At 40.0% G+C, this 26,736-nt stretch overlaps 1 protein-coding gene across 5 annotated transcripts in view; it reads left to right on the top strand.

The window, feature by feature from the left end:
* PCNX2 (pecanex 2) overlaps nucleotides 1-26,736 on the top strand; it is a 402,596-nt gene that overhangs the window by 348,893 nt on the left and 26,967 nt on the right. For all 5 annotated transcript variants that reach the window (XM_037017074.2, XM_037017075.2, XM_037017071.2 and 2 more), the window contains 2 exons: nucleotides 12,758-13,011; nucleotides 25,690-25,923. In XM_037017074.2, the coding sequence (XP_036872969.1) occupies nucleotides 12,758-13,011; nucleotides 25,690-25,923 (488 nt within the window). The remainder of the gene's footprint in view (nucleotides 1-12,757; nucleotides 13,012-25,689; nucleotides 25,924-26,736) is intronic.

Genomic DNA, 26,736 nt, shown 5'->3' on the forward strand with positions numbered 1-26,736 from the left:
GAATCAGAGTGGGGAGGGAATGGAAGGACAGGACTGCTAAATAACCAGAACTGGTAATCTGCACTGGGAGCACAGACACACATGGCATGGTGTACTGGATACTAGAGAAACGGAAAAGTAAAATCCGAGATAGAGACTGCAAGTGGGTCCCCACAGCCAGCTCCCCTGGAACAAAAGAAAAGTGGGTGCTTTAAAAGTCTTAAAGGGACAAGGGCTTAACAGCTGGACAAAATCGTCCCAGCACACTCAGCCCAGCAGGCTAAGAATCTTAAGGAACTTCAGGCACCCTAACATCCTGGGTGGCAACGCAACTCTGAAGTCCCTCAAAGCAATAAGGAGCCTGCCATTCATTGCCCCTGCTGCCACTGCGAGCAAACTATCTGACCTGCCACTGCTGCAAAGCAGCCAGGGAACAGCCCTGTGCACAGCAATCACACAGAGTCTGTGTGCAGGGACTGACCCAGATGCTGCTGTTGGTGTGCAGCTGTCCAGCACAGAGAGGGGAAGCCAGAGCATGTTCCAGAAGGCACGAAGGGATGCCATTCTCCCAGGAGAACACACCCAGGGAGTCTGCGAGCCCCCGCAGTGCCCTAGCCTATCCTGAGGGTCGATCCACCCACGGCAGCTCAGGAGATTATCCCAGAGGTTGCTCCCTGTGAGCGGATCACCGGCACAGGCAGCACAGAAGGGCAAAGCAACCAGCAAGCAGGAAGGGACTTCGTTCTCAAAGCTGACACACGCACCACCTGTCAGAGAGCACTTCTATTGCCATGAAAAGGCATAAGAATCTGGTCCAGTCAAAAATCACTCAGACACCACCAGAGAGAGGGCCTGGTGAGATAGATATAACCAATCTTCCTGAAAAAGAATTCAAAATAAAAATCATAACCATGCTGATAAACCTGCAGAGAAATATGCAAGAACTAAGGGATGAAGTCTGGAGGGAGATAACAGAAAAGAAACAATCAATAAAAGGACTTAAGAGCAGACTGGATGAGGTGCAAGAGACTGTTAATGGAATAGAAATCAAAGAACAGTAATATGAGAAGCTGAGGCAGAGAGAGATAAAAGGATCTCTAGGAATGAAAGAATATTAAGAGAACTGTGTGACCAATCCAAATGGAGCAATATTCACATCATAGGGGTACCAGAAGAAGAAGAGAGAGAAAAAGGGATAGAAAGTGTCTTTGAAGAAATGATTACTGAAAACTTCCCTAAGCTGGGCAAGGGAATAGTCTCTCAGACCATGGAATCCCACAGATCTCCCAGCACAAGGACCCAAGGAGCACAACACCAAGACATATAATAATTAAAATGGGAAAGATCAAACACAAGGACAGAGTATTAAAGGCAGCCAGAGAAAGAAAAAAGATTACCTACTAAGGAAAACCCATTAGGCTATCATCAGACTTCTCAACAGAAACCTTGCAGGCCAGAAGAGAATGACATGCTTTATTTAATGCAATGAAACAGAAGGGCTTTGAACCAAGAATACAGTATCCAGCAAAATTATCATTTAAATTTGAAGGAGGGATTAAACAATTCCCAGATAAGCAAAAGTTGAGGGAATTTGCCTCCCACAAATGACATATACAGGATATTTTAAAAGGACTGCTCTAGATGGAAGTACTCCTAAGGCTAAATAGATATCGAAAGAAAAAATAAAATCACAGCAAAGAAAGTAGACCAACCAAATACTAATTAAAGGCAAAAAATAAAATTATCCACAAAAGCAGTCAAAGGAAACAAAAAGAGTACAGAATAAAACACCTAACATATAAAGAATGGAGGAGGAACAATAAGAAGGGAGAGCAATAAAGAATCATCAGACTGTGTTTATAATAGCATAAAAAGAGAGTTAAAGTTAGACCATTAGGTTGTAAAGAAACTACCCTTGAACCTTTGGTAACCACGAATCCAAAGCCTACAATGGAAATAAGTACATATCTATTGATAATCACCCTAAATGCAAATGGACTGAATGTACCAATCAAAAGACACAGAATAATAGAATGGATAAAAAAGCAAGACCCATCTATATGCTGCTTACAAGAGACTCACTTTAAACCCAAAGACATACACAGACTTAAAGTGAAGGGATGGAAAAGATATTTCATGCGACTAATAGGGAGAAAAAAGCAGGAACTGCAGTTCTTGTATCACACAAAATAGACTTCAAAACAAAGAAAGTAACAAGAGATAAAGAAGGACATTACATAATGATAAAAGGGTCAGTCCAACAAGAAGACATAACCATTGTAAATATCTATGCACCCAACACAGGAGCACTGACATATATGAAACAAATACTATTAGAATTAAAGGAGGAAATAGAATGCAATGCATTCATTTTAGGAGACTTCAACACACCACTCCAAAGGACAGATCTACTAGACAGAAAACATGTAAGGACAAAGAGGCACTGAACAACATACTAGAACAGACGGACCTAACAGACACCTACAGAACTCTACACCCAAAAGCAGCAGGATACACATGCCTCTCAAGTGCACATGGAACATTTTCCAGAATACACCACACACTAGGCCACAAAAAGAGCCTCAGTAGACAAGTGCTGGGCATAGAAGCCACAGGGCATAAATCTGCAAAGAAGTAAAAAGCTAACCTTTGCAAACAATATGGCTTCTCTCTCACTTACCAACTTTACATTTCCCTGTATGGCCCCGGAAGATGACTGGTTAGCCAGAGACGGGTAAGATTCCTCAAGGGAGGAACAACCTAAGACAGGCACAGTCGCAGGGGGGCCATCAGGTGAGAATTTGGGGATCAACAGAGGTGAGGCTCAGAACCTCACCCCCCCTGCTTTGAGAAAAATCTTCTGCATCCGTGGATGTATTGCTGCCCTTGTCTAGCCTGGATTAATACTTAGTCCATAGGCACACACCTGATCATCTGATCATCTACATTTTTCCTCTTACAGCACTAAACTATGTTTTCTACCTTTATCTTGCATCTACCTACCACTTCAGCATTTTATTAAAAATAAAAATAATAATAATAATAGGAGAAATGTGGGATCAACATATAAATCAAGTACAAAAATCAAACGAATATTCAAATTTGACCTGATTGTTTATAGGTCATAATGCATGATCAAAACCGAAAGTTTCTGTGATGACTGCCCTTGTACTGTTCACCATGTAAGAATTTATTCACTATGTAAGAATTCGTTCACCATGTAAGAACTTGTTCATTATGCTTCAGAAGATTGGAGACTGACGAGAATTAGACTTGAGATGGATTAATGATTGTACATTGAGCGTTGACCCCCCTATACTGAATTTTATTGTTGTTAACAAGCATTTGATCAATAAATATGAGAGATGCCCTCTCAAAAAAAAATAAATAAAAATAAAAATAAAAAAATAAAAAATAAAAGTAATAATAATAATAATAATAATAAGGGAGAAATGTGGGATTCACATATAAATCAAGTATAAAAATCAAACAAATATTCATATTTGACCTGATTGTCTGTAGTTCATAATGCGTGATCAAAACCGAAAGTTTCTGTGATGACTGCCCTTGTACTGTTCACCATGTAAGAACTTATTCACTATGTAAGAATTTGTTCACCATGTAAGAACTTGTTTGTTATTTTCAGAAGATTGGAGACTGTTGAGAATTAGGTTTGGAGTGGATTAATGATTGTGCATTGAGTCCCCTATACAGAATTTTATTGTTGTTAACAACCATTTGATCAATAAATATGAGAGATGCCCTCTCAAAAAAAAAAAAAAGCCTCAGTAAATTCAAAAAGATTGAAATTCTACCAACCAACTTCTCAGACCACAAACGTACAAAACTAGAAATAAATTGTACAAAGAAAACAAAAAGGCTCACAAACACATGGAGACTTAATGACATGCTCCTAAATAATCAATGGATCAATGACCAAATTAAAACACAGATCAAGCAATATATGGAAACAAATGACAATAGCACAAAGCCCCAACTTCTGTGGGATGCAACGAAGGCAGTTATAAGAGGAAAGTATTTAGCATGTTTAAAGAAGGAAGAAAAACCCCAAATGAACAGTCTAAAGTCACAATTACTGAAACTGGAAAAAGAAGAACAAATGAGGCCCAAAGTCAGCAGAAGGAAGGACGCAATAAAGATCAGAGAAGAAGTAAACAAAACTGAGAAGAATAAAACAATAGAAAAAAATCAGTGAAACCAATAGCTGGTTCTTTGAGAAACTAAACAAAATAGATAACCCCCAGCCAGACTTATTAAGAAAAAAAAGAATCTACACATATAAACAGAATCAGAAATGAGAAAGGAAAAATCATGACAGACACCACAGAAATACAAAGAATTCTTCGAGAATACTATGAAAACCTATTTGCTAACAAGCTGGAAAACCTAGAAGAAAAGGACAACTTCCTAGAAAAATACAACCTTCCAAGACTGACCAAGGAAGAAATAGAAAATCTAAATGGACCAATTACCAGCAACGAAATTGAATCAGTAATCAAAAAACTACCCAAGAACAAAACCTCCAGACCAGATGGATTCACTGCTGAATTTTATCAGACATACAGAGAAGACATAATACCCATTCTCCTTAACATTTTCCAAAAAGTAGAAGAGGAGACATTACTTCAAAACTCATTCTATGAAGCCAGCATCACTCTAATACCAAAACCAGGCAAAGATCCAACACAAAAAGAAAATTACAGACCAATATCCCTGATGAACATAGATGCAAAAATCCTGAATAAAATATTAGCAAACTAAATGCAAAATATATCAAGAGGATCATACACCAAAAATACAACCAAGTGGGATTCATCTCAGGGATGCAAGGATGGTACAACATTTGAAAATCCATCATCATTATCCACCACATCAACAAAAAGGACATAAACCACATGATCATCTCCATAGATGCTGAAAAATCATTCGACAAAATTCAACATCCATTCATGATAAAAACTCTCAACAAAATGGGTATAGAGAGCAAGTACCTTAACATAATAAAGGCCATATATGACAAACCCACAGCCAACATCATAGTTAACAGCAAAAAGCTGAAAGTTTTCACATAAGATCAGGAGCAAGACAGGGATTCCCACTCTCCCCACTGTTTTTCAACATAGTACTAGAGGTCCTAGCCACAGCAACCAGACAAAGCAAAGAAATACAAGGCATCCAGATTGTAAAGAAGAAGTCAAGCTGTCCGTGTTTGCAGATGACATGATATTGTACATAAAATCCCTAAGGACCTCACTCCAAAACTACTAGAACTAATATCCTGAATTCAGCAAATTTTCAGGATACAAAATTAATACACAGAAATCTGTTGCTTTCCTATACACTACTGATGAACTAGCAGAAAGAGAAATCAGGAAAACAATTCCATTCACAATTGACTCAAAAAGCATAAAATACTTAGGAATAAACCTAACCAAGGGAGTGAAAGACCTATACCCTGAAAACTATAAGACACTCTTAAGAGAAATTAAAGAGGACACTAACAAATGGAAACTCATCCCATGCTCTTGGCTAGGAAGAATTCATATTGTCAAAATGGCCATCCTGCCTAAAGCAATCTACAGATTCAGGGCAATCCGTATCAAAATACCAACAGCATTCTCCAATGAACTGAAACAAATAGTTCAAAAATTCATATGGAACCACAAAAGACCCTGAATAGCCAAAGCAATCCTGAGAAGGAAAATAAAGCAGGGGTATCTCGCTTCCCAACTTGAAGCTCTACTACAAAGCCACAGTAACCAAGACAATTTGATACTGGCACAAGGACAGAGTCACAGACCAGTGGAACAGAATAGAGTCTCCAGATATTAACCCAAACATATATGGTCAATTAATATATGATAAAGGAGCCATGGATATACAGTGGGGAAATGAGAGCCTCTTCAACAGCTGGTGTTGGCAAAACTGGATAGCAACAAGTAAGAGAATGAAACTGCATCATTGTCTAACCCCATACACAAAAGTGAATTCAAAATGGATCAAAGACCTGAATGTAAGTCATGAAATCATAAACTCTTATAAAAAAAAATAGGCAAAAATCCCTTGGACATAAACATGAGTAACGTCTTCATGAACACATCTCCCCAGGCAAGGGAAACAAAAGCAGAAATGAACAAGGGGGGCTATATCAAGCTGAAAAGCTTCTGTACAGCAAAGAACACCACCAATAGAACAAAAAGGCATCCCTACAGTATTGGAGAATATATTCATACACAACATATCTGATAAAGGATTGACATCCAAAATATATAAAGAGCTCATGCACCTCAACAATCAAACAGCAAATAATGCAATTAAAAAATGGGCAGAGGAGCTGAACAAAGAAGAAATTCAGATGGCCAACAGGCACATGAAAAGATGCTCCACATCGCTAATCATCAGAGAAATGCAAATTAAAACCACAATGAGATATCACCTCACACCAGTAAGGATGGCCACCATCCAAAAGACAAACAACAACAAATGATGGTGAGGATTTGGAGAAAGGGGAACCCTTCTACACTGCTGGTGGGAATGTAAATTTATTATGGAAAGCAGTATGGAGGTTCCTCAAAAAACTAAAAATAGAAATAGCATTTGACCCAGGAGTTCCACTCCTAGGAATTCAGCCTAAGAATGCAGCAGCCCAGTTTGAAAAAGACATATGCACCCCTATGTTTATTGCAGCACTATTGGCAATAGCCAAGAAATGGAAGCAACCTAAGTGTCCATCAGTAGATGAATGGGTAAAGAAGATGTGGTATATATACACAATGGAGTATTATTCATCCATAAGAAGAAAACAAATCCTACCATTTGCAACAACATGGATGGAGCTAGAAGGTATTATGCTCAGTGAAATAAGCCAGGTAGAGAAACACAAGTATCAAATGATGTCACTCATATGTGGAGTATAAGAACAAAGGAAAAACTGAAGGAACAAAACAGCAGCAGACTCACAGAACCCAAGAATGTAGTAACAGTTACCAAAGGGAAAGGGACTGGGGCAGATAGGTGGGAAGTGAGGGATAAGGGGGGAAAAGGGGCATTATGATTAGCAGACATAATGTAAGGGGGGTGCATGGGGAATGCTGTACAACACAGAGAAGACAAGTAGTGATTCTATAGCATCTTACTATGCTAATGGACAGTGACTGTAATGGGGTATGTGGTGGGGACTTGATAATGGAGGGGACTCTAGTAACCATAATGTTGCTCTTGTTAATGATACCAAAAAAAAAAGAATGCAAAAGGAAGAAATTGGACAAATAAAAGCAGATAACAAGATGATAAATTTGCACCCAGTCATATAAACAATCACATTAAATACAAATGAACTAATCACTGTAATTAAAAGATATAAGATTATCAGGCTGATAAAAAACTAAGTCACATATATATTCACTTTACAGGATACATGTTTTAAATATAAAGCCATGGATAGCTTAAAAATAAAATGATAGAATACTACCCCTCATAAACACTAATTACAAGAAAGCTGAAATAGCTGTATCAATATCAGGCTTTACGATGAAGTGTATTATCAAAATAAAGAAAGATATTTCATAATGATTGAAGAATCAATCCATCAAGAAGACAAAACAGTTGAAAATGTGCTTACACCTAAGACCAGAGCTATAAGGAATAAAAACTAACTAATGAGTTATAAAGTATTGAAATGAATGAAATTTAAAAAATAAAAAATTGGTGGGATGTATCTAAATATATCACCAATATGAAAAAACAATAAGTATATATCCATTATAATATACATATATAATTACAATATCCAGTATATATTTATATATCCAGTATAAAGAAAACAATGCAATATAACTAAAGCAATGTATAGAGAAAATTTTACAGCTCCAAAATTTTATATATTAGTGAAGAAGAAAGGTTTTAAATCAATGATCTAAGCAAGGGGTGGGCATTATGTCTCATAAACCAGAATGACTTGTACATGAAAAAGGATGAGAGAGGGGAGGAGAGAGGGAACAAAGGAGGGAAAGAGAAAGAGAGAGAGGAGAGGCTGAAATGACAGAATATGTGGCCCCAAAATCTTAAAATATTTACTCCTGGCTCTTTACAGACCAAAAAAAAAGTGGTAGCTCCTAACCTATGCTTCATCTGAAGAAGCTAGAAAGAGAAAATCAAATCAAATCTAAAACATATGAAAGTAAGAAAATGAAAAAGATAAGAGCAGGAAACCTGTAGACTAGAAAATAAAAAACAAAGAGAAAATTGATGGAAGAAAATATTGGCTCTCAGAAAAGGTCAGTAAAATTTAAAAATCTTGATCCAGACTGATCCTGAAAAAAAAGAAAGAAAATCCAGATTACCAAAATCAGGAATTAAAAAGGGAACATTACTACAGATCTTACAGATGTAATAATAAAGACATTTTATAAATTTGACAAGTTAGATGAAATTAAGAATTCATTGAAAAATACAATTTTCCAAATCTGACAGCTGAAGAAACAGAAAATCTAAATAGACTTATATGTGCTAAAGAATTGAATTCATGAAGGAAAATAAAACAAAAACAAAACATCTTGGCCACAAAGAAAACTGCAGAATTACATAGCTTCACTGTTGAATTCCATTAAATATTGAAGCAAGAATTGCCACCAATCTTACTTAAACTCTTTAGGAAAATAGAAGAGAAAACACCTACCAAATCACTTTAGGAGGTCAGCATAAACTGAACATATAAAGACATCATGGGAAAATAAGCCTACAGACCAATATACCTTATAAATGTGTATGTAAAAATTCCTAACAAGTTATTAGAAACCCAAATCAAACAATATATAAACATGTGATGTTTATCCCAGTAATGAAGGATTGGTTTAATATGTGGAAACTAATCAATATAATTAACCATATTAACAGAATAAATGCCAAAAAATCATTGCCACCCGAGTAGATGCAGTAAAAACGTTTGTTAAAATTGAATACCTGTTCCTGATTTTAATACAGAATTTTTGAAAACTAGAGGAAGAAGACTTCCTTTCCCTGATAAAGAACAATTATGGAAAATCTTATATAATGCTAAAAAACAGAATATCTTCCCCATTAACTCAGTAACACAACAAGAATGCTACCTCCCACCACTCCTATTCAACATTGTATGGGAGGTCCCAGGGTGTGAGTGAGGTGTCAAAAAAAATAATGCAGTCATAAAGATTTTTAAAACTCCTCAAAAATATTGCCTACTTTTACTCTCTGATTTTTTCCCTCCATTCTGTCTCTAGTTCACTTTGATCAGGAATCCCCTCCCACAACCATCATTCCACCACAACTTCTCTTGCAAAGATCACCATTTGCTTCAATTGTCTAACAGATAAATCATACGAAATCTGACCTACAAGCATTATTTGGCATAGCTGATGTTCCCTCTTCCTTGGAACTTTTTTCTTTAACTGGCCTTTTACTACTTCTTGCTTTTCTTTAGACCTCACAGGCCACTTACGTCCAATTGCTTTGTTGATGGGGCCTCCCTGCCACGACCTCTAACTGTGGGAATGCTCCGAGCTTGGACCTCTTCTCCGTGCTATCTGTACTCTCTCCCCCAGTTACTTAGAATGGCCCCTAAACTGATCATTCTTTCAGATGTTATAAATCTCTTCCCAGAACCTCTCCCCTGAACTCCATATTTCTTAAACCAACTGCCTACTTGACATCCCCATTTTGATTGATAATGGGAAGCTAAAATGTAACATATGCAAATGTAAATTCCTGATCTTCCCACAGGCTGCTCTCCCTCCAGTCTTCCTTTTCACCATAAATGGGCATTTCATTTTTTATAGCTCCTGTATGTGCTCTCCATCCTAACTCCATTTTGATTACTGTTTTTTATATTTATAGTTATCTTCATATATTATTTGTATTTATTTTATATTGCTTAGGTCAGAAAATTCAACATCATTCTTCCCTCATCTTTTCAGCTTCCCATAGCCAACTTGGTCAGCAAATCCTGTCAGATATACCCACAGTCTAATCATTTCTTGTCCCTTCCTCCAACCACGTTGGCCCAAATCACCGTTGTCTCTTATCCGTGATCCTCCTGCAACATGGCAGACCACATTGCCTCTGAGCTGAAACCATCCAAGACTTTCTCATTCCTAGAAGGATCTTTCCCTAGCCCCTTCTCTGTTTCATCTCCTATCACTTTCTGGCCTGCTCACTCCACTATACATGCACGGCTCCCTTGCTGTTCTGGGACCATGACAAGTGCGCGCCCATGCCTAGGTCTTGATGAGGTGTTCTGTCTACCTGGAGAGCTCCCTCTGTCACCTGATGGTGTGCTCCCCTATCTCCTTCAGGCAGCCCTTAAGGCCTCTGCCAATCCCCCTGCTTAAAATAGCTTTCCCCACCCCAGTACTCCCCATCCTCTATTGCTTTTTTATTTTTCACCCTCTGACATATTTTATTATTTTTCTTTTCTGTTTGTTGTCTGTCTTATTCAACCTAAGCTTGTAAGCTACACAGGGAAAGAGATTTTTATGTTTTTTCATTCTTATATCCCCAGTGTGTAGAACAGTGTTTGGCACCTGGTAGCCACTCAGTATTTGGTGACTGGATTAGCTTGTTAGCTCATTTTATTTGTTTATTTATTCACTCATTTTTCTCCCTGCCAATCACTGTTTTTATGGAGCCTACAGTCTAGTAAAAATAATAGTAATATATTGGGTGGTTCTTAATGAGTTTACATAAGTCATTTTATCTGATGCTATTGTATAGATGAAGAAACAAGCCTGGAGCTATCAAATAACTTGCTCAAAATCAAATAGTTACTACCATCTCCCTTTCTTCAAAACTGTTAATGGTTGCCTCCCACTAAAATAACATTCTTTTATGCTGATATTTGGATGGTATCATATGCCCCAAAATTATTTGAAATAATTTAAATATATTTAAATATAACACTTGACAAATAATTCCTGGATGCAGACCCATAGTGAAGCAAGCGTCTCTTAAAATGAAATTTCTTGGGGACCCTCATATACTCTTTCTTACCACCTCCTGTGTTTTCTCTCCTTAGCTGCACTTTGATGACTTTTATTTTATGAGCTGCTCTGTTTCATGTACCTTTACTTTCATCTCTGTATCTGCCTTTTCTTTCTGTTGCTCCTAACTTACCCAGCTCATCTGTCCTCTGCAACTCTTATTTCATCCATCTCTTTAATTGCTTTTTTGGTTTTTTGTTCTTTGGTACTTTTCTCCTTCTGTTAATAACTATGCTTAGAACTCAACTCTCTTGAAAAATATATGAACCGCCACCATCACAACCAGTAACAACTCCTTCAGTTGCTCTTGCTGTCCTTCCTAGCTTCAGTCTTGTGTCTATTAGTTCGACTAATAGCTACAACTAATAGTTCCCCTCTGGTTTTCAGTACCTATTCTTTTGTTGTCACCGATTTCCTTATCTTCTTATCTTCACAGGACAGTCCATCTCATTATGGAACTCCCAGTTATTAAAATGACCTTTATTATAATAAACTCTATACCCTGAAGTTTTCTCCCCATTGGTCATAATGATGCCCTCTGGAACAACAGAGAATATTTCACATTTCCACACAACAGCCCTTCAGATAGTTGTTGAAGGCAACCATCATTTTCCCCAAAGTCTTTCTTTTCTACAAAGCAAAAGTCCCTGGATGTTTCAGCCATTCTTCAGTAACATAATTTTGCATGATATTACAACCCTACAGGATTCGTGTAGCAAGCAATCTTTATGGCCTTGTTCAAATCAGTACTAATGTACTATTATATTTTTAATGGAGGAAGTGTTACTTGCTCAGATACTCCAGATTTATTTCATTTTATCCATGACTCTCTCTGTGTAGCATCTAAAGGAATAATACCAAGCATATTCTCACCCAAACCAACCTTTTGTTTTGATGCTAGTAAGTTCACACCCAGTGTTTAAGCATAATCCAATTTCCGGTTCATTCAATGAAACTACCCAACTATTTGTTAAATATGCTACTATATATTCTATATATATTCTATATATATACTATAGAATATATATACTATATATATTCTATATATAGTAGCTTTATTACTATAAATTGTGTCACTGTTTTCTTTTAAACATAGACGCAGGATATTCCCTTTATTCCTATTAATTTTCAGTATAGTAGCTATGATCCACCATCCATCTGCTAAGATAACTTTAATTCACAATTCTGCATGCCAGGTGGTATCGTGTTGAAGAAGATATGGTGCCTCATTTTCAGAGATTGTTGACACCCATCATCTTATCATGTTTTTGGAATTTTCTCTTTTGGGAATGCATTCAGCTCCCCTGGCATCTGGCTGTCAGTCATATGAGGCGAGATGGTGTGTCCTTGTGGTTTAGCAGTGGAGTCTTTCCAGGGCACCCCTCTTGGAAGCACTTCAGCATGCACCTAGTTACTCTCAAACATCTCTGTTTGCCACCTTCCTTTAGCTTCCCATCTGCTCAGCTGTGACCTGCACGTTTCTGGAAAGAGGAACTTGAGGACATAACCAGTGAGCATTTCAACCATTCATGTCCATGAGAATCAGAATGAATATTAATGAATAAGAGAGTTAATGATTAAGAGAATTGTGACTTATCTGGTGACACTGTTTGAACTAAGAACAAACAGATTCCTAGACTCTCTTCAGTATCTTCCCTTCTAATGGAGGCAAGGGGAAAAGCAATTCTAGACAGAGGTTGTCTGATGACTTCTTGTATAACTTCTATTGTGTTTGTACACTGCAGGAACCTACTGCCAGCAGAGAGAGGTGGAGGCCATCATGGAAGGTGACGAGAATGACCAAGGCTGTTGTTCCTGCAAACCAGGACACTTGCCCCACCTGTTGTCCTGTAATGCTGCATTTAACCTCCGATGGCTCACCTGGGAGACCACACAAACACAGTACATCCTGGAGGGCTATAGCATCATAGATAACAATGCAGCCACAATGCTGCAGATTTTTGACCTCCGGAGGATCCTTATCCGCTACTATATCAAGGTATCGCTCTGGGTCCTAGACACTTGCCTGAGCAATAATGCTGGGCTGGCTCAAGAGGTTCCTGTAAAGCTTAGCAAAGAGCTAGATTTTGAAGCTTCTCTTTAGCTTCTAAACCTGAGGACCAGATAGGTTTCAGAACCACTGGTTCCATGAAAAATCTTCAAGGGCTTTGGGTTAGCCTGGGTTCCTGCTGCAAGTCACATTTAAGCCCAGGCATTAATAGGCAATGATTTTCTTACCTAGACCTGTTTCTTCAACTCTAACACAGCATGAGTTATGGTAATGATTGTGATGATATATTGAGACATCCTGAAAATATTACCAAGCCTCAATGTTTGCATAAGTGTCGATTTAGATGCTCTGTAAATTTCCACTTAAGAAGCAAAATTATTTTTTAAGTTCAATAAAAACTCAAAAATATAGCTAAAGGATCCAATCAGGATAATGACAGCCCTTTTTGCCTTACTCATGTGGGGATTAATAACATATTTTTTCAGTTGCTCTGTACCACATCTGCTGAACCAATATTCAATCTCAGAAAGTGTGCCAAGTTGGAATAAGACTGGAGAACAAATCTGAGATCTGGCCAAAGATGCAGAGTGATAATCTGAGTGAAAGTGTTTTCCAAGGGGAAGGGACAGATGAGGGCAGCCATGACTGAGGAAGTCTTTGGGGTGGTTTCTATTTTGAATAATTTGTCTGGTAGGAGCCCTGGGCAGTGCTCAGAGGGACCCACACTTTAACGTCATTCAGACAACATACCCAAGCTCCCTGCCAGTTGAGACTGAGATAGATGGTCCAGCAGAAATGAGGTAATACAAAATAGAAAGATGTCATGAGTGCCTGAAGGTTCAGGAGTTTCGGCCAATTAAAAAGGAGGATGTTGAGGTTGAAAAAAGATGGTGGCATGAGAAATGAGGCAGAAACCTCTTCCCCAAACCACAAATAATATGCAAATGTAGCAAATACAGCTAATCCAGAAAGAGCGATAGAAAGAAGACCGTGACAGACCGCCTATGCTTGGGGAAAGAGAAGACCTCATGGAAAAGGGTGAAGTAGCAAAGCCATGATCTGGCAGGACCTAAGTCTTCTCCCCATCCCAGCTCACTGGCAGGAGGAAGAGAAATGGAGCAGGGAAGGAGTAGAAGCCCAGGACTGCTAAATACCACCCCTGGAGATATACTCTGGGAGCATGAACCCATGTTACATGATGCTCTGGAGTTAGAGGGGTTTGAAAGCAAAGACAAGTGGAATACTCAGAGAAACTGAGATTCCAGCCACTTGTGGAGAACAGGTACCAATAACTGTCCTCTTTGGGACAAAAGAAAGGCAGGTACTTTGAAAGACTTCCCAATAGTAAAAAAGCTGCTAAAAGGGCAAAGATTACACAGAGCTTGCTGCTCAGGAGAAAGGACAGGTGGACAAAAGTGTCCCAGCAACTCAGCCCAGCAGGTTGGGCACTTTCAGGAGCTTCACGCTCTCCATACCCCTGGCTAGCAATATAGCGCCAAGACCCACCACTGCAATATGTAGCCTGATGCTCCTTCCTTCCTGCCAGGACCGGTTCACAAACCAGCTCCCCCCACCATCACACCAAGTCAGCTGGACACTGGCCCCTCCTGCAGCAGCTACAGGGGCATAATGCAGAGGCTTTTCCCTATGCACTTGGCCCACTGGTCCTGGCAGTGGAGGCAGGTACTGCAGCCAGGAAGCAGAAAAGAGCTCTTTCCTCCCAGCAGGCACCAGCACCACTCACCTGCGACCTGTGTCATTACTCCAGGTTCTGGGCAGCTCCAGAGAGTATAGCTTCTGGGCACTAGAGGGCACCACTTACAAAAAGTTATTATTCCATGAGAATCATTAGAAATATGAAATGGCAAAAGAACCTGGTACAAACCAAAATGTTAAACACCAGAAAGCGGCCAAGTGAAACTGAAATAACCATCTTCCTGATAAAGACTTCATAATAAAAATCATAAACATGCTCACTGACAGCTACAGAAAAATCCTCAAGACCCCAGGGAGGACTTCAAGAAAGAAACAGAAACTTTGAAAAAAAATATGGTATCTAAAATGAAACATGCCATAGAGGGATTTAAAAGCAGATTACATGAGGTAGAGGAGATGGTAAATGAAATAGAAACTAGAGAACAGGAATACAGATCAGCTGAGGCACAGAGAGAAAAAAGATTTCTAGAAGAGAAAAATATTAAGAGAATGTGTGACCAATCCAAATGGAAAAATATTCACATTATAGGGGTGCCAGAAGAAGAAGACAGAGAAAAGGGGATAGAAAGTCTCTTTGAGGAAATAATTGCTGAAAACTCTCCCAATCTGCGGAAGGAAATAGACTCTCAGGCCATGAAAGTGCACAGATGCCCAAACACAAGGGACCCAAGGAAGACAACACCAAGACAAAGATCAAGTACATGGACAGAATATTAAAAGCAGCTAGAGAGAAAAAAAGATCACACATGAAGGAAAACCCATCAGCCTATCTTCAGACTTCTCAGCAGAAATCTTACAGGCCAGAAGGGAGTGACATGACATATTTAACGTAATGAATCAGAAGGGCCTTGAACCAAGAATACTCTATCCAGTAAGATGATCACTTAAATGTGAAGCAGGGAATAAACAGTTTCCAGATAAGCAAAGCTGAGGAAATTTACCTCCCATAAACCATCTCTACAGTGTATTTTGGAGGGACTGCTGTACATAGGAGTGCTCCTAAAGCTAAATAGCTGTCACCAGATAAAATAAAACCACAGTAAAGGAAATGGACCAATTAATTACTAAGCAAATGCAAAATGAAATCAGCTACCCACAAAGTCAGTCAAGGGATACAAAGAGCACAGAATATAACATTTAAGATATAAACAGTGGAGGAGGATGAAAAAGAAGGAAAATTTTAAAAAACCTTTAGATGGTAAATGTAAATGGACTGAATGCACCAATCAAAAGACACAGAGTTACAGAATGGATAAAAAAGCAAGACCCATCTATATATGGCCTACAAGAGACTCACTTCAAACCCAGAGACATACACAGACTAAAGTGAAGGGATGGAAAAAGATATTTCATGCAAATGATAAGGAGAAAAAGCAGGTGTTGCAGTACTTGTGTCAGACAAAATAGACTTCAAAACAAAGAAAATAACAAGAGACAAGTAAGGACATTACATAATGATAAAGGGGTCAGTCTAACAAGAGGATATAACCATTATAAATATCTGTGCACCCAGCACAGGAGCACCTACATATGTGAAACAAATACTAACAGAATTAAAGGGGGAAATTGAATGCAATGCATTCATTTGAGGAGACTTCAACACACAATTGACTCCAAAGGACTGATCAATCAGACAGAAAATAAGTAAGGAGGCAGAGGCACTGAACAACATATAAGAACACATGGACCTAATGGACATCTATAGAACATTCCACCCAAAAGCAGCAGGATACACATTCTTCTCAAGTGCACATGGAACATTTTCAAGAATAGATCATATACTAGGCCACAAAAAGAGACAGTAAATTCAAAAGGATTTAAATTGTACCAAACAGATTCTCAGACCACAAAGGTATGAAACTAGAAATAAATTATGCAAATAAAATGAAAAATCCCACTAACACATGGAGGCTTCACAACATGTTCCTAAATAACCAATGGATCAATGACCAAATAAAAGCAGAGATCAAGCAATATATGGAGACAAATGACAACAATAATTCAACACTGCAAAATCTGTGGGACACAGTGAAGGCTGTGCCAAGAGGAAAGTATATTGCAATACATGCCTACCTCAAGAAAGAAGAACAATCCTATATGAACAGTATAAACTCACAATCAACAAAACTAGATAAAGAACAAATGGGGCCCAAAGTCAGTGGAAGGAGGGACATAATAAAGATCAGAACAGAAATAAATAAAATTGAGAAGAATAAAACAATAGAAAGAATCAATGAAACAAGTGGCTGATTATTAGAGAAAATAAAATAGATAAACCCTTAGTCACACTTATCGAGAAAAAAACAGTGTACACACATAAACAGAACCAGAAATGAGAAAGGAAAAATCACTATGACACCACAGAAATACAAATAATTATTAGAGAATACTATATTTGTTATGCTAACAAATTCAATAACCTAGAAGAAATGGACAACTTTCTAGAAAAATACACCCTTCCAAGACTGACCAAGGAAGAAACAGAAAATCTGAACAGAATAATTACCAGCAATGAAATTGAATTGGTAATAAAAAAAATGACCTAAGAACAAAATACCTGGACCAGATGGCTTCACTGCTGAATTTCACCAAACATTTAGAGAAGACCTAATAACCATCCTCCTTTAAGTTTTCCAAAAAGTAGAAGGGGAGGGAGTACTTAAAAATTTATTCTATGAGGCCAGCATCACTCTAATACCAAAACCAGGCAGACACCAAAACAAACAGAAAAAAATTGCAGATCAATATCCCTGATGAACATAGATGCAAAAATAATCAACAAAATATCAGCAAACTGAATTAAATAATACATCAAAAAGGTCATCCATCATGATCAAGTATGATTTATTCCAGGCATGCAAGGATGGTGCAATATTTGAAAATCTGTCAACATCATATGCCACATCAACAAAGAGAAGAACAAAGTCACATTATCATCTAAATAGATGCTGAAAAAGCATTTGAGAAAATTTAACATCCATGGTAAAAACTCTCAACAAAATGGGTATAGAGGGCATGTACCTCAACATAATAAAGTCCATATATGACAAACCCACAGCCAACATTATATTTAACAGCAAAAAGTTGAAAGCTTTTCTTCTAAGATGAGGATCAAGGAAAGGATGCCCACTCTCCCCACTTTTATTCAATATAGTACTGGAGGTCCCAGCCGTGGCAATCAGATCTCACAAAGAAATAAAAGGCATCCAGATTGCTAAGGAAAAAGTTAAACTGTCACTGTTTGCAGATGACATTATCTTCTACGTAAAAAACCCTAAAGAATCTACCCCAAAGCTACTAGAACTAGTAACTGAATTCAGCAAAGTTGCCAGATACAAAATTAATACACAGAAATCTGTTGTATTCCTATATACTAATAATAAACTAGCAGAAAGGGAAATCAGGAAAACAATTACATTTACAGTTGCATTAAAAAGAATAAAATTCCTAGGAAAACCTAACCAAGAAGGTGGAAGACCTATACCCTGAAAACTACAAGACACTCATGACAGAAATTAAAGAAGACACCAATAAATGGAAATACATCCCATGTCCATGGATAGGAAGAATTAATATTGTCAAAATGTCCATCCTGCCTAAAGCAATCTACAGATTCAATGCAATGCCTATCAAAATACCAATAGCATTCTTCAACAAACTAGAGCAAATAGTTCTAAAATTCATATGGAACTACAAAAGACCCTGAATATCCGAAGCAATCCTGAGAAGGAAGAATAAAGCTGAGGGGATCCATTTCCCATTTTCAAGATCTACTACAAAGCCATAGCAATCAAGACAATTTCGTACTGGCACAGGAACAGACCCACAGATCAATGGAACAGAATAGAGAGCCCAGATAGAAACCTACACATATACAGCCACTTAATATATGATAAAGGAGCCATGGATGTACAGTGGGGAAATGACAGCCTCTTCAACAACTGGTGTTAGCAAAACTGCACAGCTACATGCAAGAGAATGAAACTGGATTACTGTCTAACTACATACAAAAAAGTAAACTCAAAATGGATCAAAGACCTGAATGTAAGTCATTAAACCATAAAACTTTTAGAAGAAAACATAGGCAAAAATTTCTTGAATATAAACATGAGCAACTGTTTCCTGAACACACCTCCTACACAAGGGAAGCAAAAATGAACAAATGGGTCTACATCACTAAAAAGCTTCTGTGCATCAAAGGACATCATCAGTAGAACAAAAAGGTACCCTACAGTATGGGAGAATATATTCACAAATGACTATCCAATAAGGGATTAACATCCAAAGTATATAAAGAACTTACATGCCTCAACACCCAAAAAGCAAATAACTCAATTCAAAAATGAGTGGAGGATCTGAACAGATACTTCTCCAAAGAAGAAATTCATATGGCCAACAGGCACATGAAAAGATGCTCCACATGGCTAATCAATAGAGAAATGCAAATTAAAACCACAATGTGATATCACCCCACACAGTTAGGATGGCCACCATCCAAAAGGCAAGGAACAACAAATGCTGGTGAGGATGCAAGAAAGGGGAATCTTCCTACACTGTTGGTGGGAATGTAAATTAGTTCAACCATTATGGAAAGCAGTATGAAGGTTCCTCAGAAAACTAAAAATAGAAATACCATTTGACCCAGGAATTCCACTCCTAGGAATTTACCCTAAGAAAACAGGATCCCAGGATTCAAAAAGACATATGCACCCCTATGTTTATCACAACACTGTTTACAATAGCCAAGATATGGAAGCAATCTAAGTGTCCATCAGTAGATGAATGGATAAAGAAGATGTGGTACATATACACAATGGAATACTATTCAGCCATAAGAAAACTAATCCTACCACTTGCAACAACATGGATGGAGCTAGAGGGTATTATACGCAGTGAAATGAGCCACATGGAGAAAGACAAGTACCAAATGATTTCACTCATTTGTGGAGTGTAACAACAAAGCAAAACTGAAGGAACAAAACAGCAGCAGACTCACAGACTCCAAAAGGGGACTAGCAGTTACCAAAAGGAACAGAGTGGGGAGTGGGGTGGGGAGGGAGGGAGAAGAGGATTAAACAGCATTATGATTAGCACACATAATGTATGGGGGTCACAGGGAAGGCAGTATAGCACAGAGAAGACAAGTAGTAATTATAGCATCTTACTGTGCTGATGGACAGTGACTGCAATAGGGTAGGGGGGTCACTTGATAATATGGGTGAATGTAATAACTACAATGTTGCTCGTGTGAAACTTTTATAAGATTGTATATCAATGATACCTTAATAATAAAACGGATGTTTAGGAACCTGGACTAGCTACTATGGGGCACCCCCAGGGTGTGCTTCAATCGCTGCTGGAGTTTATAGCAATGGAAGACAGCCTATGAAAGTCAGGTTAAGTAACCTAAGATGACTGCAACATGAAATGTTTGTGAAACCCTTTTCTGTGGAAGGACTTTTAAAACAGGTTTAGTGGTTTGTAACACCACCTTGGTGTGTGCTAGAGGGATGCAAAACTTCATACCCAAAGCTCATGGAAAACTATAGCTTTTTTTCCCCAACATTACATAAATTGTAAAGATCTGGAAAGCATTTCAGGAAGTTGTGACCTCTTGGCTCACAACTCTGCCATTTGTCCCTCTGCCAGTATAAATTAGATGGCAAGAAGTTTTTCATACACAGAGACAACTCTAAGCCATTCAGTATAATAATTGACATTCGATTTGGCAGTGGGTCATGATATAACTGTGGACCCACGTAATGGGTGTGTTTCTCTCACACACAAATGAAGGTTGGTATGATGGCTCTGTTCCACAAAGTCCTCAGGGACCTGGGTTCCAGCTCCCGGCTCCACTACTTTCAGTGTCTCTCCCACCTTTGCATTCAGGATTTAAGGTCCAGGCTTAAATGGGTGAGGAAAGAGGAGGGGCATGCACCAGTGGTCCCTTAAAAAGGTTCCTGGAAGTTGACATTGTATGCTCCTGCTGTTTCCCATTGGCCAAAAGGCTGTTACCTGCCAGCTTCAAGAGGGTCTGGAAAGTGTATTCTGGGCAGCCATGAACCTGGATGGAAACTGTATATTCATTGGAAGTAAAGACAGATGTTAAGTGGCAACCAGCTATTTCCCTCAAAAAGGAGAGAACATGTCCCTTGAGTACTATGTTTGGTTCATAGGTGGCAACAGGGTGGGGTCATTGCAGGAGGGCTGGATCCAGGGGCTGACTGGTCAAGGGCACTGTGGCAGGCCCATGCAGTCACAGTGTCAGGAGTTTACCCCGGAAGGTGCAGCATAGGTGTGCTGGGTCTAGACAGGTCAAATGGATGAGTCCTGGAACCTCGGGAATAGCACTGGACACTTGTATGCCATTCAGAACCTTCCATTCTTGTGACCAGCTAGGTTTTCCACTCCCCACTTTTGCACACATACATACACACTCACTGTGCTCCCCATCCCCACCTTGGCACAGTGGTGTCCCCCTCCTGCCCCTCTCTCCTTGTGATCTCTGCATGTTCACAATCTGCCCTGGGTCCACGGCTGGCGTTAACCTCCCTTTCCTCTGAAATCTTTTCTGCTTCACCTTCTGACAACTTCCTAAGCCCAAGAGCCCTGCACATTTGATTCCTCTCTGGGTCCCAGAGGTTAGGAGGACTTGCATATTGAGGTGTCCATTGCATTTATTGGACTGAATGGATAAAGGTTTCAGATAATGTGGAATCTGGAGTCCAGGTCACAGTCTGGACACATGAGAGCCAGACAGAGGCAAGGGTCTGAGTGAGCTGGGAGAATGGAGCTCAATACTGAGCTACATGTTTGAATCTGGGGCTACCTGTAAATGGCCTTGCCATGGGACAGATGGGTGTTCAGACCTGGCCCCTCACAGTGGGGCTAGCAGATTGCCATGAGTGGGAGAAAAGGGAGAGGAAAGAGATAAGGTGTCCTCTCTTCATTTACCCATGTGACTTTTCCAGGGGCCTTACAGGTGCTGTGCCAGGACCTGCTGTTTGAAGCACTGATAATTGGTATTACCATCCCTCCTCTCCTAACTCCGGGAGACATGCCTCCGAATCCCTATGTGTTTTCTGAAAGGACAATTTGCAGTCTGAAAAACAACTCAGCATAATATGCAAATGCAGAGGGCCGAGGGGGTGCCCCAGAACATTCCAGGCAGTAGTTGGCTTGTGGGAAAGCAATGCTCTTAACTCTGTTTTCCAAGAAACGGGAGCGATGCCTACATGAGAGGTTCAGGTGGGGTAGGAGAAGTGCACAGTGCGGTGGTTTGTTATCTAGAGGGGCACTTCTCATGAGCCAGGGGCAGTCGGGGACATCAGCCTCCCCCAGCAAGCTAGATAATGACAGATTTCCAGGTCCAACCCAGAAATCTGCATTCTGGGGCCAGGGGATGGGTCCAAATGCCTATTTTCCAACACATTTCTGAAGTGATTTGGGCTTGGGAACAACTACAGATAAGTTTCTGCTCAATAGAAACAGAATGTTCTGAACTCCAAATCAGCAGTCAGGAGGGGGTGAGATCTGGGAGCAGATGGGGCCTCATGGAGCCTCCTTGTTAGTCCACATTGGCACCAACAGGTCTAGTCATGCAGGGCTTTCTCTGAATGGAGCCCTTTGCGCTTCCCACCGTCTGCTGAGGGGCAGCTCAGAACTTGCACTAATTCCCCTGTGGGGATGGGTAGAGGAAATTTGGGGAGTGCTGAGTGGCTATTAGAACAGAGGAAACAGCATCTTAGGGTTAAAAACTAATGAATATTAGATGTTTACATGAGTTTATACACAGTGTCAAAATTCATCAAATGGCACACTGAGATTTTCATTTTATTGTATGTATCTCAATATAAAATTTTTAAAAATTATTTTTAAGATTTAGAAGTGCAAAAAAGAAACCTGATGAATATTTTCTTCTTTGACCTTGGTTACTTGGTGAACAAATTTGCCTTTGTAGCTCTGAATTGCTTCAAGTTTGAAAGTTCAGTTTTGTTCTTTTTATTTTTTTATTAAACAGACAAATCAAAAAGGAAAAAAAGCTTGAAATAGTTCCTTACAGAAAAGAATTGTTTTAATCTCCTAATAAACTGGGTCAGTCTCCCCCCCCTACGAATATATGTGAAATCATTTCCTTCCTGATGACTTGAGGTTTTCCCTGGTGCCTCATCCATCACTCCTCCATTTTTAGTGCTTAAAACCCTCTTAGGAGTCAGGACATCAGCTTTCTGTGAGGGCTGGTTTTCCTGCTGCCATTATTCCTGCCCAGTTTCTTTAGGAAGGAGGTGTGCTATCACTTGCCTTGCATAGTGAGCAGTGAAAAACCTGGATGGATGTGCTGGTGTGCCTGCTGGGCCCCCTTCCTAGAAGGAGTCATCTGATAGATTGTGCTGACCTACAATTTAAGTGAGGAGTCAGGAGCATTTCCTGATGAGGAGCCAGATATGGTGCTTAATTCCAAAGAGGTCCTGCTTCAAACATGAATCCAGGTCTATGAATTCAACTCATATTCCCCATCTTTACTTAGCAGTTTCACATGGCATTATATCCATCTCATCCTGACAGGTTCTGAAGGATTTCATGCCCCTCATTAATCCTGACTCCATGACAGAATTTCTGCCTAAACAGGGTAAAAGTGGGATATGTTTTGCAACTAGTTGGGGGGACTCCATTTTCCTCTGGTGAGAGGAGTCTGGACTGATTCCCTTCATGCGCAGGAAAGCTGAGCTCAGATTGGGGTTAAGCTCAGAAGTCAGCACAGCAGGATCCTGCCAGAACTGAAAGGGGAAGTTCTCACCTCCTGGAGTCAGAGTCCTCGTTAACTCTTATGACCTCATCAGTTGAGGGGTTGTTTTAATTCCTCTCTAGAAATCAATGAAAAGGTAGATGTTGGCCTTTGAATGTTTGTTTGTTGTTCTGATCTGGCACAAGTGATGAGCGCACACTGGGGGCAGCCAGACCAGGTGTTTGCCAAGCCCAGATGGTTCTACAGACTACGTTTCTTTCCACCTTTTGCCATTGTCAGCTGAGAACTGGTGCCTTTAGCCACAGTCATGGGTCCCCTTTTGCTTATAAGTTTGGGCCACCTGCTTGAACTGCCTGCCTCATGGAAGCTTTCAATTATCTGCCAGCAAGTAGGCAATAGAAAACCTTCCAAATTCAAAATTTATATTGTTGAATATTAGATGCATCCTCTGGTGACCACCACAGACTCAGTCATCTCCTGTCCCCTGATGCCATCCTGTCCCCTCGTCCCCTGCTCCAAGCCTCTCCTGGGCTTTGCACTGAGCTTCAAGCTTGCTGGGTGGGTAAGTCCTACATGCCAAAGATGTAGCATGTGCCAAGCTGCATGCCAAGTTCTTCACACACATTACCTCATTTTAAACGTCCCAAGAATGATGAGAGGGGGCTTCATTCACATGTCTGTCTTTCCCACCTCCCACTTTCATCTCCTTTGACCTCTTCCACCTTCCCTCCTTCTGCCTCCTTCTGCCCTTTCACTGAAGGGACTTCTTAAGCCCGGCATTGTTGTGCTGGGCACAGGGCCACAGAGGTGGGAGAATGTGTGAACCACCAAATTTTACTTAGTGTCTGCCGACTTCTCCTGCTTCCCGCTTTGGGGTCAGGAGGACTGTGACGCCTAATGGAGAATATGCCCAAGAGGAGTCACAGGCTAGTCTCCCCATAGTCCAGGCTGCCCTTCATCCTAACAGCAGAGGGAGGCTGGGTCAGGTTTGTTGTTTTTAGTCCAGACCCAGAGGCCACATATGTCTGTCTGTGTGCCTGCTACAAGTCCTGAAATAACCTGAATCCAAATAGTCCTCAGCAGCCTGCGCCCTAGGCACTCTGGATTTCAGACCCCAGCTGCAGGAAGGGGGAGCAGGAGAGGAGCGGGAGCCTGCCTGGAAGAGTACATGCTTGCCCAATTTCACAGTCACCGAGCTGTGTTGATGCCCACACCATGTGTGTTCCCTCCTGTCTTTTCCCCTGGCAAGAATGGGTTTTTATCATCCAAGAGGGCCATTAATTCAAGATCTGATTTTATGGGAGCACCCACCATTGCTTCCTTGTGTCAAATACCGGCCCTCTTGTTGCTCAGGATTTCCAGATGAGATGTAAGCTCTGTTCCAGCTCCACCTCAGCCTCAGTGGCCCTCTTTCCTTTGATAGGGATGGCGCAGTGAAGCAGGGCAGGCGCTCCTCAGTGGTATACTCAGATGTTGCTGATGTGCTCACATCAGACTTAGATTTTCATTTTCTCTGTTGCATTTTTACTTCTCTGGGCTGGGTGTGAGCCTGTTCGAAGGATGAATTCATTTGGAAATTACAAGATGGCTTTCAATAAAGCTGTGACTCTGAATAATAAAGCCCGAGGGTGGCATTTTCCCCAACTGGGGAAACAGAGTGTCTGATGGAGGAGCAAACACAGGTTATTTTGAATGCACCTCAGATGTCTGCTGTCTGGGCTCAGGACTACGTGTAAACGTGGGTTACAACAATTCCACCATCATAAGCACTTTCCATAGAAACTGTGTTGTTTTAGTTCATGAAGTACTCTTTGGCTGGGGCCCTGGAAGAGGGTCTGTCCCAGTCTCTTTCAGCTGGACTGGCCAACCCTGGCATCCACAGAAGCCTGCAGGGGTGCTTTCATGTGCTTTTCTCAGAGGAGGCAGGGTAGCTGCCATCTTTTCTGTCCATGGAAATTCTCTTCTGGGACAATCTTTTCTCAGTTTCCTCTTCTCTACACTGACCTTGAGAGAGGACATTTCAGAATGTCTCAGGTGGGTTCCATGCATTAAATCTAGCAGGAAATACAAATGATACCACATGTGGGGAGTTCATGTCTCATATTTCCCTGACATTGACTGACTTTATAAGGTACAATAAATAAAATGTCTTGCTGGCATTAGAGAATTCAGTAAGGGCTCAAAATCTTGCTTTCTCTCTGCAGAGTATAATATACTATATGGTAACATCCCCCAAACTCCTCTCCTGGATCAAAAATGAGTCACTTCTGAAGTCCCTGCAGCCTTTTGCCAAGTGGCATTACATTGAGCGTGACCTTGCAATGTTCAACATCAACACTGATGATGACTATGTCCCGTGCCTCCAGGGAATAACACGAGCCAGCTACTGTAATGTTTATCTAGAATGGATTCAGTACTGTGCACAGAAAAGACAAGAGGTAGGTAGAGGGGATGGATGCTGGAGGTGTTGAATGGATATTTAAAAACAAAGAACATTATAAAGTTCATCTCTTTCCTATACTCTATGGTAGAATATAATAGAATAGAGGAGAGAAAATACATTAGTATTTGGATAAATGTTTATTTAATACATAAGCAAAATTAAATGGAATAATTCATATATCACATCTCTGATGAATGACCATTGAAGGTTTATTTCCTTCTATACTATGCTCAGGGGCAGGGCAGCTTTAAGCCTCTGTCATAGCTTTAAACCCCTGGAACATTTCTTTTAGAGTTGCTTTTTGAAATATCTGTGTAAAATATATCTATGCTGAAATCTGGAGGAATTACTGAACACATTGAATCATGGACATGCAAATTCCTTTTAGCAACTAGAGTGGTTCAGGTAACTCCTGTGGTTGTTTTTTCTTGTGCATTATTGCTTATGTGCTGAGGACACTTCTGGAGATGAATAGAGCCTCTTAGAACAAGGACAGCAACAGCTTATGAAGAGAAGAGGAGGAGGACACAGAAGGAAAAGGAGAACGGGGAAGGAAGTAAATGGAGAAAGTCAGTTAACATTGCTTCTTGGGATCTGAAAAGCTGAATTAATGTATCATTGATGGAGACAGTAGATCAAAGTTGAAAATGAACTCCTTAGCTGCTGATGAAGTATGTTGTGTGACAGGTAGAGGGGAAACCAAATTATGACACTATCCCAGGTCCTTGGCTTTTCACGAATGGTTAAAAACAGTTGCCAGAAAAAGCAGGTGGCCAAATCTGCTTCCTCCAGATATGCAAAGAAGAAT

The sequence above is a fragment of the Manis javanica genome, chromosome 7, assembly GCF_040802235.1.
Source record: "Manis javanica isolate MJ-LG chromosome 7, MJ_LKY, whole genome shotgun sequence".
NCBI lineage: Eukaryota > Metazoa > Chordata > Mammalia > Pholidota > Manidae > Manis > Manis javanica.